The sequence below is a fragment of the Gadus chalcogrammus genome, chromosome 23, assembly GCF_026213295.1.
Source record: "Gadus chalcogrammus isolate NIFS_2021 chromosome 23, NIFS_Gcha_1.0, whole genome shotgun sequence".
NCBI classification, from domain to species: domain Eukaryota; kingdom Metazoa; phylum Chordata; class Actinopteri; order Gadiformes; family Gadidae; genus Gadus; species Gadus chalcogrammus.
This window is the reverse complement of record NC_079434.1, coordinates 3,664,403-3,680,161: the sequence shown is the minus strand read 5'-3', so window position 1 is coordinate 3,680,161 and position 15,759 is coordinate 3,664,403. Positions and strand designations below refer to the sequence as shown.

Sequence of the window (15,759 nt, the reverse complement as noted above, 5' to 3'; positions counted from 1 at the left end):
GGGCTGAGTCACTGCATTTGTTTGCTATGTCGCACCGGAATTGACCAGATTGCTCTGAAGAGAATACAGTTTCAAAGAAAGATTTAAAAGTTTTGATTCTAAGCCAGACCATCTGGTGTGCAGAGTGAGTTGGGGAAGGAGTGAGGTAGAGTGAGGTAGAGAATGAGAGAGGTAGAGAAAGAGTTAGGTAAAGTTAGGTAGAGTGAGGTAGAGAAAGAGAGATGTAGGGACAGAGAGAGTTAGCGGGAGGTAGAGACAGAGAGAGGTAGAGACAGGTAGAGACAGGGAGAGGTAGAGATAGGGAGAGGTAGACAGAGGCAGACTGATTTGTGGTGTCTGAGTTGCAGCCGAAAGTCAGACACTGGCCAATTGATCCCAGCGGGGGACCCGCTGGCCTGCTAAAGGAAATCTTCTAACCGGTGTGTAAAAATGAGATGAAAAGACAGGAAACAGAGTGTGTTCAGAATACACGTGTGCTCCTGGTGGCCGTCGGGTCGACCACATTGAGCCTGGTAATCATATGTCTTTAGTAAGGGAAGAATACAACAAACAACTAAACAAAGGAAGTCCAGCTTGTATCATATGAGGAACTGAATTTTTTCCATCAGAATGAAAATAAAAAACACCCTCATTATGTTCCCACAATGAAATACAATACAATACAAACAATAGCAGAACATATTTCAAAATCCAAACAGATTTTAAAATCATAATTTAAATTTCAATACTTGAAAGATGAGAGGCTCAGTAAAATATCCCTGAAACACATTGGCTTATCAAAGTTATCAAAGCACCAGACATAAATATGCTTTGTCAAACTGACATTCACCTAGTTATATGAACAGCTTTATGGCAGCTTTGGAACTATTCTCTAATTAATATAATAAAATCTATACTCCCGCCCCTTTCCAAGGCCGCAGCCCTCCCCTTCCCAAGGTCCCTTCCCAAGGTGCCAATCTCGCAAAAAGCTGGGAGATTTCCCACTTTGCAACTCGTACGAGTGGTGTACGAGGCATCTGGAACACACCATTACCCTTGTATTTAAATTCAGCCCATCAGAAGGAGACGTATAGGGAAAAACTGTGAGTCCCTGAGATTTTGGTGTGTCGGTGAAACTGAAGATGAAATGGGCTTAAGGGCTTAGGAGTGCAAGGGGTGTCTATTATAAAGTCTATTACCTCACCTCAATAATTTACACTGAGCCAAGTCATCCAATAACAAAGGAGCGATGCTGAGATGATTGGATAACATTTGCAGAGGGCAACATAACCATCCCCAATGATGAGACCACAATAGCCATTCCATGGAGAAATAACACATACACACACACACACACACACACACACACACACACACACACACACACACACACACACACACACACACACACACACACACAGACAAAACCATACACACATGCATACACACACACACACACACACACACACACACAAACACACACACACACACACACACACACACACACACACACACACACACACACACACACACACACACACACACACACACACAGACAAAACCACACAGGCATGCATACACCCACACACACCCACACACACACACACACCCACACACACACACACACACACACACACACACACACACACACACACACACACACACACACACACACACACACACACACACACACACACACACACACACACACACACACACACACACACACCGCAGAGACTAAGGAGGGGTGACAAGTGGAATGACTTATTCAAGTTGGGAAGTGGGCAGGAAGAAACATGGCATTAGCACAAATGGATTATCTGTCCACTAGCGGCTGGCCTTAAGAGCAAGTCAGACACAAGGGGGGAGGAGTCAAAGAGATATAAAAAAAGGAAAGAGCAGATTGACTCATTGTTTGGCTCTCCCTCTCGAGGTTATCCGATAGAAACATCACTCACCAAATTGCTGATCTGTGGCGGAAACAACTGTATGCAAAGGCACCATCCACTGTGCTTCACGGCAATTAGGCCGAGACTGCCGCACTCGCAGACGCAGTGCTCGTCACAACCCAATACGGCTTGGTAAACCAAAACAAAATAAAGCTGCACTTTTTCTAATTTTACCGTTGTGTTATGGAGCTAACAGGATAGAATCAACTATATAGGAGAAGTGCTGAATAAAGTACTGATACAAAAATTAAGCTATTCACATTGACCAAGTGAAACTATGTCAGCAGCGCATGGTGAGAAGAAACAGGACTAGGTGTGAGCAAGTTTGCAATGTAATGTAGAAAAAAGGGAAAGGGCGTCAGTGCATATCATTAATATACATGTTCCCTCAAAACAGTGAAGATTTATGCATTTTAAAGCTTTTGCAGCACGTTGAAGAAAAACAGAGTACACAGAAGTAGTACAAACAATGATCATTACATACTATTTAGATTGCGTTCAAAGATAATTTATCAATGCTTCTCTTTCTTGGCAATGAACCGTAATTTTCTTAACTTTATATTACAGTAGTTTCATCCATACAGTTTCAGCAGGGTTTCTCATTAAAACCATCATCTTAATTTGTCCAAACTAGGAAAGAGGTCGACCGATAGTGTTTTTTAACGATAGTTTGGAGCAGGAAAAAAGCAGATGGGTAAAAAACATTTGACACTGTCGGAAATGAAGGAAATGTCAAACTGAACATCTGAGTCAAAATAATTATTATCTAAATAAATAAACACAAATGACTAATAAATACTTTTATCACAAAGTTGACGTGGGTCATAACCACAGGAATGAAAGGCCTTGCTAGAACTCTCAGCCCAAATTATTATTTTTTAATCTCATGGTGTTCAGATTCCAGCTGAAACAGCGGGTTCACTTGCTCTTTACAAACTGAATTACCCCGTGATTACCGTGAAATCCATCTGAGTTTGTGAAGTGCTTTTCTTCGGCAGAAACATATGCTGCCTTCGCATACGCCGTTTTTAATGAAACAGCTTTTTTGTCACACCTGAAGTGTGATTTCATCTTTGTAACGGATTACATCTTTGTAACAGAACATAGATTGAACGTCGATTTGGCGGATTACACGTGACCAGTGGAGGCGCCGCAGCCATCGGTCACTATCGGAGCCGAGTTCCGATACGAAATCATAGTTTGTAAAACGTCATATCTGCGACGATTGTTCTGCTAACCCTAAGCCTATTATGATACCTCTACTGGAAAACCAGGGAAACCTTATCAGGCCTTAATGCTGGGGCTGTCAAGTTCTGGTCGGTTGGTCTATTGGTAGATCGATATGCAGTTGTTCGACCAAATACTCATTGGTCGGAAAATCGCTGGTGTTAAGTTTCCTAAGGAAAAAACACTCCTGAATCCATTCTTTGTCGGAGACAGAGGGAGATATGCAGACTGTTATATTCTGTTAAAAATAACATTTAGTATGATTTACAATTATACTGAGGGCTAAGTAGCTTCATTTCTAAAAAGTATATGGTTTAATAGACTATAATACTTGTTAGACAGGAGGTCAAATGGAGCAGAGTCGTTATTCCGCTCTAAACAAATTGAAACCATAGAAGTCGTTGGTAGGATTTGGTTAAAGACGACGGTAAAAAATAGTAAATTAATTAAAAGTGAAAATTAAGTAAAAGTATTTAGGTATATCATCTAAAATCGTAAGGCTTCTGCTTTTAGTTTTTTCATGTTCATGTCTGTGATCCTCTGTCAACTTTCGTGTTTAACACTTGAAAGACGAATCACAGCACTATCCATTGGGACCCATTATATTAAACACCGAAAAGAAAACTCAAATCAAATCTTCCAATGTGTGTTGTACTAGGCAATGCTGCCCAACATGTTGTGGCTCATCCTGTCCGAACCGCTTTATATATAAAGCTCTGCTGTAACCGAATCAGACTCGGACCAGCAGTGGATCTGAAACCCACCGGCCGTCTCCAAGCAGCACTCACGTGATATTTAGGCTAGCAGGTAGAGTACAAGGCACTGTGGCTGATTGAAGTTATTCTAGAGTCTTTATGTAGCATCTATTCCCCATTCACCAATCACTTGTTTGTATATTTGGTTGACCAAGATTTGCCTACAGCCCTTCTTAATTCGGCATCAAAGTTTTTTGTTGCTGAGTGGTGATATTTGCCACGTGTCATTTTGGCTAAACGCTGAACGCACAGCTTTCCGTGAGGGCCCAAAGGTGCTTTGGTGACGACTAACAACTAATCTGCTGCTTCAGGTAAACAACCTCACTGCCCTTCCTCGACCACTGTAGCAGAAGCGTGTGTGTGTGTGTGTGTGTGTGTGTGTGTGTGTGTGTGTGTGTGTGTGTGTGTGTGTGTGTGTGTGTGTGTGTGTGTGTGTGTGTGTGTGTGGTTGCGTGAGTGTATGAGTGTATGGGTATGAGAGTGTATGTGTGTGAACCCTCAAGGTAGTTTCTGACCTTCCCTGATAGTTCCCTGAGGCAGATTTCTGCTCCTGTAAATTTAATTACTCCTCCCGTGGGCACAAAACAAAAAAATAAATAAAATACTAAATTGTTCTTCCATATTAATTCATCCGATGGCTGAAGGCAAATAAGGTGTGAACGAGTAGCACGTTTCATTTATGGTACAGAGTTGACACATACTATTTCAAAATATTGAGGACAGAGAACAAAATATTACCAGTGTTCACAGGTATGACAAAACATCTACCACCTGATTGGATGCAAATGAAAACTACCCGGCTGAAGAATGTAGGAAAAAAAATGAGGAAAAAAAATGAACAAATATGTTGTGAAAAACTATCAATTTAGTGGAAGTAATTTATAATGTATAACACACCTATTGCACAATGCCATATTGCTTATCAAAACCATGCGCATGGAGCACACTGACGAACGCAAGCGTACACACACTCTCACACACTCTCACTGTCTCTCTCTTTCTCTCTCTCTCTCTCACACTCAAACACACAGACCTTTCCCAGTACTCTTCCCAATTGTATAGGCGGTCTGATTCTGATCTCTGGCAGCATCTGTCTCTGTATATACAGAGACAGACAGTGAGCATTCCATGCAGAGATATCTGCTGAGCAGCTGGGTAAGGTGTCTTGGCTTATTCTTGTGGTGGTGGTGTTGGTGAGTGGTGAGCATGACGCCTTCCTTGTTTATCCCCAGAGTCCTGGAAGGGGAAGAGGACAGAGGTTGTGTCTCTCCATTTATAATTCAGGAGAGGGACTCAGTGCCCCATCAGAGGCACAGGCTCCTCTGGGCAGCGGAGATGGAGACACCGAGTGGGAATCAGAGAAGCAAATGGAGAGTGCGGAGAGGGGGAGAGAGAGTGAGATGGAGTTAGATAGAGATAGAGAAGCGCTTTTTTTTTTTCGAATCCTGAAACTGCTATCGCTGGCTTTAATTACACAGTATTGATCACTACAGTGGAAGGGAAAGAGAAGGAGGGGTAGAGGAGAGAAAATAGAGAGAGAAAGGAACAAATACATGGAGAGAGACAGAGAGAGGGCAGAACTGAAGGCCAGGGTTACTGTAAAGCATGTAAAGGAGAGACAGGGGGACCCATTATGCCAGGCAGGCAGCAGATAATTGGAAAAGCCTCACAACTCTCTCGCTTAGTTTTCCACTTTCTCTCATCCTGCGACACATTTAGCACTGCTGACACAATAAAATGGCAAGGGCGACAAATTCACTTTGAGTCGCTGGGCATTGTGCATTATTCAACCCCCTTCGCGTAGCTTCATGCTCGGTTGGATTTTTAATTCCTAACATCGATCCCTTCTCCCTCTGGTGCCTTTGGGTTCGAGCCCCTCGTCCTAATCAGGCAGTAATAGATTGGCTACGCATGACACACCCACTCTAGGCTTGGCCACAGCTACACCGCATGTTGAAATGAGAGAAGAAGAAGAAAAAGGGTCTACTCCTGCAAAAACCGTACAATCTTCTTCCTCCTCCAATCCCACTCTGTTGATTCCTGCGCTGACCTACTTCTGGCGTCGACTTTGTTTCGGGCTTTTTGTTTTTCACAACGTCTTGAATATGAACGGCCAAATCTGAGAGCTCTTGTAGGCCCCCCTAAACCCCCTCATCACCACCTCCATTCTCTATCCCCCCCCCCCCCCCCCCCCCCATTCATTCATGCAATCCGGAACCAAGTGCATAGAAACATGTCACATTCAGCAACACTCCCAGAGCAGGGACGGCCCTGCCTGTGTCAAGGATGAAGTGGGGAGAGTTAAGAAGCTTACGTTTCTTCGAGACAAACCCAACTCAAAAGGAGAGACAAGGCAGGCCTGTGCTGTGATTGGCTACGGATGAGGGACAGCGCGGCCGAGAGGAGATAGAAGAATAGCGGGCCCTCAGCGTGTACCTCATTATGAACTGAACTGTACGTTACCTTTGGTAAACAGTGTAAGCTATCCTCCAGTCGGGGACGCCAGGGTGAGACACAACCAGTGGCACAGACACAGAGCCATGTATGGGCCGTTTGGAGGTGGGAGCTGGGCTATAGCGGACAGAAGCTGTTCCGGACCCCAAGCCCCAGCCACCCTTTAACAGGATGGATGGCCCATGGACGCCTTGGTCAGCTCATGCAGTCTTTTGTCAGCTCCCTCTGTGGTTGAATAAGATGATGTTGATATCTACCAGATATTCCACAATGATTTATCGTGTGTATGATTATATGTTATGTGCCTGAGAGGATCTTAAACATATAAAAAAATGTATACATGTAATTGCAGTAAAGCATTATTATGAAGGAATGGGGTTGAAAAAAAACAATTATAGTTACCTAATTATTGGGTTATTAAGCACAAACAAACATTTTGTGCAAATATATGAAAGACACTTTGTTGATACTTTGTCTAAATATTTGACTTCTTTTTTGCATTCTTTACATTCTCCTGGGCCGCCGTACAGGGCCGCCGTACATTAAACACTAATTAGAATCCGCACTGACCCAACAGCTGATCCTCTACCTTTAAAGTCGTCCATGGGCCAACAGACATCTGAGTGATTTGATGTCCTTAAACTGAGTGCTTCAGCAAGCCCTGAGCCACTCCACTTCATTAAAGTCATCTCGACAACTGTTGACCTCTGCACTTTGGGATAAACGGCCTGCCTAATTAAAAAGAGCGGTAAAGATGCATGTGTGTCATTTTGTCATCGGGTATCTACAATTGTTCTCTGAGACCTAAGAACGCGTTTTTCCACCCAAGGAGATTCAGGAGATTCCTACATTAAAACGACGTGTGAGGAACTTTTTAAAGGCACTTACCGGCCCTGGACTTTGATGTCGGATATGGCGTAGAAATATCTGGACAGGTTGTTCTCGTCCACCATGGTGGCGCCGGTGGCGGGCCGCAGCAGGCGTACCCTCAGGTCGGTGATGGTGAAGAAGTCCCTCAGGTTCTTCGTGGTGTCCAGCTGGCCGTACAGCGACGCCATGTTGTGGAGGCGGGGCCCGGCGAACAGCGCGAAGCGGTCCTTGATCTCGAAGCGCACCGTCTTGTCGTTCTTCCACACGTAGCCGCGGGAGTAGTCCTCGGTGCAGATGATGTCCAGCAGCGTGTGCTGGGTGAGGTCCTGCACCGTCTTGGGCTCCATGGTGAAGGCGTCGAGGCAGTCGGTGGCGTAGAACTGGTAGGGCGTCCAGGTGCGGCCGTAGTCCAGAGACTTCTCCAGCACCATCTGCTCGGGCCGGCCCGACTCGAAGGTGAGGATGATGTCCTCGGTCAGCTCGATGGTCTTGTTCCAGGACAGCGTGATGTTGACCAGCAGCGGCTTGGGGTGCTTCTTCCAGGACGAGGACTGCCAGAAGGTGGTGGGGTTGCGACCCTCAAAGTCAAACATCAGCCCCGGAGGATGGGCCAGTTCCTCTGTGGTCGCGTCGCACTCGTTGTTACACATGTATGGGTTCTCCTAAGGACAGACAGGAAATAAATAGGAATCAATTAAGAATTATGTATAGCATCACATAATGACAATCAAAAAGCTACTCCACAAACCATCTGTTGGAATATGCATATTTTATGGATTTGGAGGTGCATGAATCCAAACAACCTGCCATGCTCATCTATACTGGAAACGGCAAGTCTGCTGCACGTATGTGTAATGGCCAGCAGGATTGAGAGGGAGGCTGAGGACCTCTTAAGACTCATCATGATATGCATAAACTGAAGGTCATTCTGGCACTGGGTGAATAATTAAGTAGCTGTATGGTCGGAGTTACGGCACTAAGCAATGTATCTCAATGCCGATGGAGACCGGTTCTCCTTGATTGCTCCGTAGACTGGTACACTTTCCTTGGTTGCCCCATTTATGTTTTTTTTGCATTATTCTGCAGATTGTAGGGTTCCTTGTTCTTCATGAAGTGAAAGTCACGCCCCTGAACGCTGATTGGTCTTATCGTTTCTCTTTTGGAAAAGGCATTCAATGGCACCAAGAACCATAATGTTAACTGAGAGAATGGTCTCACGAGGCTATTGTATGTGTGTGTTATGGAAAATTAGTGACATTAACTGTGAAGTGCTTTTATTGTCCGTAACGGCTAGAAAAGGGCTAACGTTAAAACGCTCCATTAGCATCGAAGAAATCCGCTCCACCGCAGTAAAGTTCACATGCAACAGTTTTTTTTATTCTTCTGCTAAAGTGGAAAAGTAATTTTTAAAAGGTTCTTGTCCCCCGCAGCCCAAAGCACAGGGCTGTTTTGTTAAAAATGATTAGCAGGTGCTGTTCACCCCCGGCTCTCTGGGGACCTCATCCTGCTCCCAGGAGCGCCTTTCAAGTGCTACAAGCTCCAATCTATCAGGACAAGATAATCCGCAACTTGATTAGATAGATGTCACCCTGTGTGTGTGTGTGTGTGTGTGTGTGTGTGTGTGTGTGTGTGTGTGTGTGTGTGTGTGTGTGTGTGTGTGTGTGTGTGTGTGTGTGTGTGTGTGTGTGTGTGTGTGTGTGTGTGTGTGTGTGTGTGTGTGTGAGAGTGTGAAAGGGTTTGCGTGTCTCTGCATGCCTGGGTTTTTGTTTTGGAGAAAGGCAGGGCAGAACTGTATATGTAACATAAAAGTGATGGCAGACAAGAGATTGAGAAAGTCGGAGTAAAACATATATTTTTTTTAAAGTCATTAGTACAAAAAAAACTGTCTGGTGCTAATAGAGTTCTGTGTTTTATTTTCTTTTTCTGTTTCATCCTCCAAAGCAATGTGGCAACAAAATCAGAGCCTCTGTCAAGCTGTGTGACTATGAGCACACCATTTATTCATCTGCCTAGGCTAGAGTGTCAGCACGGGACTGTATTGCTACCAGCAAAATAGAGTGACAAAGTGGGCTGGCACTTGGCTGGACCGACTGGCAGCGGAGGTCTCCACCTGGGGTTCAGGGGCCCTATTGTGGCATGGGCTTAGCTCGCCATTAGCAGGACAGCATCTGGTGCATTCATGTGGCTGGAGACAGATGTGTGGATGGCTATTCCTGGTGGTTATATTGTACCCAGTAGATGGGAAGGCGATAAAATATTAATTTGACTGGAAACATGGAGGGCAGACTGCAGTGTATAGATAACGCCTGATTTGGAAAGTGTTCATTTTTTTGTCTAGTTTTTTTACATTGGAGGACTCTGTCTCGGAAGTGTGATAGACATAATATGTGGTCCTTCACTTCTGATTTTGTTGTTCATAAAATCTGTGCTTTACACACACACACACACACACACACACACACACACACACACACACACACACACACACACACACACACACACACACACACACACACACACACACACACACACACACACAGACAGACAGACACACACACACACACACACACACACACACACACACACACACACACACACACACACACACACACACACACACACACACACACACACACACACACACACACACACACACACACACACACACACACTTCCTGTGCTAGCAGTGTGTCTTGGTTATCAGACAAAGATGTATCCTGATTGATCCCTCCGGCCAGCCAGCAAAAACAGCTCTTTTTTTTTGGAAGTCAAAGTTGGCCTGAAGGTTGGTGATACAACCCCTCTCACACACACACACACACACACACACACACACATATATTCACACAGACACACACAAAAAGACACACATAGACAGACACACACAAAAACACACGCACACACTGACATACTGGAACACACACACGACACACCCATAAACACTTCGACAAAATGCAGGTTCAAATTCTTTCCTTAACATCTTCTCCTATGCTTGCCAAATCACATACCATATTCATGAGGATCATTAATAAGTCTTGCCAGTCAGAAAGATTTTTTGATTTGCATTGTCTGCAAATCAAAACTCCTTTAGTCTGGTTTACTCTCTGTCTCTGTTAGCCAATTAATGGATACAAAATGAGCAGTTACGCCTCACCCTCACTGCTCCTGACTAGCTGGCTGTTGCCCTGCGTGGTTGACTCTGCTGTTGGCATGTGAATGTGGCTTTGGATAAAAGCGACGGCTAAATCCACTCAATGTAAATGTAAATGTAGGACGGGCCGTCAAATAAAACAACCAGACCCCTACCCACACAAAAATAAATACACAAGGTATTTTGAAGTATTTTGAAACATGGTAGAGTACTGCGATAATGTGTGTGTCCAGTTATCGAATGGGTAATAATGAGAACATCGTTCTTATATTCAGGGCAATGTTCCCATTATAGACATAGTTGTATATCTGATGGAGACAAACAAGCACTAACCAGCAATTTAAAGTTAAATAAATGAGACTAACTAGAGTCTGCATCCGATTAGTGAGCGATTAGTGGGCTTTTTCAAAAGAAAAACCCAATTTAGTAGGTTTTATAGTGTATATGGATAATTATATGTTTAAATAAAAGATCCTATCCGTTCATCTTTTAACCCTATACAACACATTTTCAAGAGTTCCCTACGAAATAAAAGGAAATAAAAAAAAGAAAATATATATGTAATCAGTTTTTTACCCATCCTACACATTCTACCAATGTCTCCATAGGTTTTGTTGTAGCGACAAAAAGAAAACATGATCAAAACATGGACTAAAACATACCATTTTAATTAATATTCTAATATTTGTATTAACATTATTATATTAAATTGAGCAAACATATTGTGATAATAGAGATAGAAATAAAGAAAGAAATAGCACCATGACTCATTGCTATAAGCCTGTAGGCTAGCGTTTTAAACTAAGGTATGACCGGGGGGCTGACAGGTCGGCCTGGGAATAACGTTAGCTCTGATGGAGGACGAGACACTGGATGGGGGGGGGGTCGTATAAATTTAACTGGTCAGTGACAGGTCGGCCATATAGATCCCCCCTCCCCCTCCCTCCACCAATCACAGTGATCTGCTTTGTGTGACAGATGTCTGGGTGCTGGGAACCCAGCTGGCAGATTGCATCCACCTATAGTCCATCCGTCCCCGACCGACCCCAGCTTCTCCACCCTCTCTGCCTCCTCTGCCCTGACACCTCCTAATCTCTGCCTCCTCTTTCATAACTCCTCCTCCTCACGGCCATCTCCTGCTTCCTGCCTCCTCCTCACTATGCTCTCCTCCTTCTTATTGTACCTTCTTATGCAACCCCATGTCTCTTCAAGACATGTAAGAAGGGAGTAGATTATGGTGAGAGCTTAAGTCGAGCAGTGATCAGCCGTTTAGGGTTATATAGAGAGATAGAGAGAGCCACAAGGAAGTCTCATCATAATGGAGCATTGTTAAGCCAAACTATTTGTGTTCATGCTTGCCCTGGTTGCATATTGTGTTCATTTTGTCTTTGTTAAGGAAAATGACAATCCTGTAGTTAATTATGCAAAAATAAAAGTGTGATGATGCAGGAGGGAACATTGCAGCTTTTATTTAGCTAATTATTCTTTACGAAACATACACTTCAGACTAGCTCTCCAAGAAAAATATTGTGTTGAGTGTAGGTCAATCAATAAATAAAAAACAACAAGCAAACCCTTTTTGTTGTTTAACAAAAAGGGTTTCCGGTTCGTTCTATTTGGCAACACCATTGACGAAATGCTGTAATTATTTTGTGCTGTAATTGCGTTACATCGATACTGCAAATGTAAGGGTTTTCATCAGAGGGCCAAAGGCTCAATCCCATCAGTGTGTTCGTTTGGTGATAGTAAGTGACTTAAATTAATTTATTAACATGGAAATCTTCGACATGGTCACTTTATAATTTTAAAGCAAAAAAATCGTCTCCGCCATTCCGCTTCCCCCCCAGATCTTTACAACTGATTAGTGTTGTCAGTCAGTTTAAAATGTTCAGAATCCACTCTAAGATGGGCTCCATTGTCCTCCATTCAGACTAGCTGATTATAGACATTTCTGCTATTATTTCTAGTTTGCAAAATGCACATTTTTCTACACCTGATATTTTAATGGAAAGAGGGAAACATGGAGATACTGAACAGAGAAAGAGAGATATGGTGAGGAAGAGAGCAATATAAGGTGAGAAAGATATAACGGAGATACAGAAAGAGAGAAAAAGGAACAGAGAGAGAGAGAGAGAGAGAGAGAGAGAGAGAGAGAGAGAGAGAGAGAGAGAGAGAGAGAGAGAGAGAGAGAGAGAGAGAGAGAGAGAGAGATAATGCTGGAGTCGAACAGTAAACACATCCCTGATGCTACACACCAGGAAATCTTAATGAGAAAAAAGATTAAATTGTCCTCTCAGCCTACGTGTTACTATTTTTTCAGGTGTGGCTGTAAAATCCCCTCAGATGAAAAAGTAATAGAAAAATAAGTGATACTAAGTCTCTGGATCTGACCAGACAGACACAAGATACCCTGGCCCTCTATACCTCTTTCCTTTCCCTCCCTATAACTCCCTCTTCCACAGTCTCCCCCTTATCTCTCTCTCTCTCTGTTTATCTCCATCTCTTCTCTATATCTCTCGGTCAGTCTTGTTCTCTGCTTCATGGATCTTCCACTTCTGTCTTTTTGTATTCACTTTCCGCTCCATTTCAACCGGCTCCCTTTATATGTGTTGAAGGGGTTAGGGGGAGGCAGGATAACAGATAACTGCTTCAATTTCACTTCAGGCTTTGAGGGAACTATGGGGGACATGAGTGTAAAGACATTCATTTTCCATCCTTTCATAGGCTCTTGTCACAAAGTGCCATCTCCTTTTCTTTATTTCTGTTTGTGTGTGCACGGGGGTGGGGTGTACTTCTTTTGAGTGTTGCATATATTCTGTGATTTCTCTGTATTCTGTATACATAAATTCTGAAAATATCTGAATAAAGGCTATAATTAGACGACACGATTATATTGGTCAATATTGAAATAATGATTATTCAAAAGATTATTTTTGAGTTTGAAAACATGACGTATTTATTCAGCATGTCTCTCTCAAAAACACTTTGTAACTGAGAACTTTGAAATTTCGCCTTAAAAATACACAAAATGGTCGAAAAGAGAATGTTAAAATCTAAAATAATGTACAGACATGTATCCAGCTGTTCTGCACTTAATTCTTTAAAACATTTTATAAAAAAATAAAATAATAATAATAGTTTTGTGATCGTTTGACGCTAAAATCGAGATCGAGCCCCAGACGACACAATACATTTAAATAATGTATGTGTTTGCGTTTGAGTGTTTATGTGCAGGTGTAAGTTTGTGATTGTATGTGTGTGTATGTGTGTTTGTGCATGTGAGTCTGGGTGAAGATGTGTGTGTGTGTGTGTGTGTGTGTGTGTGTGTGTGTGTGTGTGTGTGTGTGTGTGTGTGTGTGTGTGTGTGTGTGTGTGTGTGTGTGTGTGTGTGTGTGTGCAGCCAAACAACACACAATAATCCAGGTTACTGGATACTGTATTCAGTGCCGATGCAAAACCCAATTCCCCCCCACCCCATACCTTCTCACTCTCTTTCTCTCTGTCCGTCTCTCTATCTTGCTCGCTCTCTCTCTCTCTTCTTTCCCTCTCTCTCTACCCCCTCGCCCCTCACCAGGTCATCTTATCTTCCTCAGAAGAATAATCTCCACTGCTGGGCGCCCTGGTTTCACCATTCTCTTTTCTCTGTTTGTTTGTGGGTGTTTGTGTGTGTGTGTGCGTGTGTTGGTGTGTGTGTGTGTGTGTGTGTGTGTGTGTGTGTGTGTGTGTGTGTGTGTGTGTGTGTGTGTGGGTGTGTGTGTGTGTGTGTGTGTGTGTGCGCGTGTGTGTGTGCGTGTGTGTGCGCGTGCGTGTGTGGAGATAATGGTAGTAATGGGTGTTTTGGGGCTTTGTAGGGTTAATGCCATGCCTGCCGCATTAATGTCCCCTTGTGTTCTGTGAAACCCAACCCACCAACCCCTCCTCCATCCACCTCCCCACGTATGTAATCCATCCCTCTCTCCCTCGCCTTCCCTCTGTGGCTCTCCTTGTGATTATCTACCTTTTTTCCTTCTCAAATCCCCTTGCTTTTTCTCCTTTTAATTTGTCTGTGCATCGCAGCATCCGCCCAGTCGTGCTAACTACCCTCTATCCATCTGTCTCTCTTCCTCTTTGTCTCTCTCTCTTTCTGTCCCTCACTCTCTCTCCGACTAGGAAGGCCAGATCCACTCCCTGCAGGATTATGCTCATATTTTCAAACGGATCGGAATGTGGAAGGGGGATTGAGGTCATGAACCCTTCAGTGCAGATCTAACACACACACGCATGCACACACACACACGCACACACACACACAGACGCACACAGACACACACACAAACACACATGCACGCACACAGACACACACAGACAAGCAAACCACACACACACACACACACACACACACACACACACACACACACACACACACACACACACACACACACACACACACACACACACACACACACACACACACACACACTCACTCACTCACTTGCTCACCCAGGTCCTCCAGTTTGTTTGGTACTTTCCTTTTGAATAGTAGAAATTACTGAGCAAATCACAGCGTTTGTCCAACACATACACAGGCACACAGACGCACACAAATGCTAATCGAATGGCCTTCAGAGGCAATGTAGTGGTTAACTATCATGTGTGTATGTGTGTCTGGGTCCATTATAGTTTATGAGGCGTGATGTCATTTAAATCTCCCTCCTTTGGTGTTGAATTCTCAATGGGCCATTCAGGTTCATGAGCCTTACTAACTACTTGAGGGGAGACATCTTCTATTCCGTTGGATATAATGTGGCGGTAAACAAGATCAGCCCCTCCTCCCCAGTTACACGATACTACGGCAGCTGTTTCTGCTGAGGGCTTGCAGTAGTAGGCGTCAGTAGGCATTGTGGGATGTTTTTGTATGCCATAATGAAGGGTCTTAACATTCTTAGGCAAAACTGTAAAATCTAAATCTGTTCTATATCAAATGTACTCAACACATTTGGACAAATCAATAATTGTTGTTCTGACTATCACACTTGGTAAAGAGATTATATATCTCTTTTAATTGATCATTATATTATTTTGTTACAGACCGGAACAAATGACTTATTATATTATTCTCTGTATCTAGTGAGTGAGTGCTTACTTTACCAAAAACTCTGAAAGCCAAAAACGTTAGTAGGGTTGTGTCCGGAACATATGTAAAACAGAAATGACTGATAGAGAGATAGGCATAATGTTAATATACGCTAACCAAGCACAATGTTCACAAACTTGCATTACAAATTATTTCAGGATTCATTTCTAAACAATGACCGAACGACCAAACAGAACACAAACTGAATTAATTCCAATCCCGACAGGTCCCAAATACAGCATTGCCGTGGTCATTTTGTTG

The 15,759-nt window shown here is 43.4% G+C and overlaps 1 protein-coding gene across 1 annotated transcript in view; it reads right to left on the bottom strand.

The window, feature by feature from the left end:
* The window catches only part of ntng1a (netrin g1a), a 102,510-nt gene that overhangs the window by 45,302 nt on the left and 41,449 nt on the right, over positions 1 to 15,759 (bottom strand). The window contains exon 3 of the mRNA XM_056584754.1: positions 7,253 to 7,896. Within this exon, the coding sequence (XP_056440729.1) occupies positions 7,253 to 7,896 (644 nt within the window). The remainder of the gene's footprint in view (positions 1 to 7,252; positions 7,897 to 15,759) is intronic.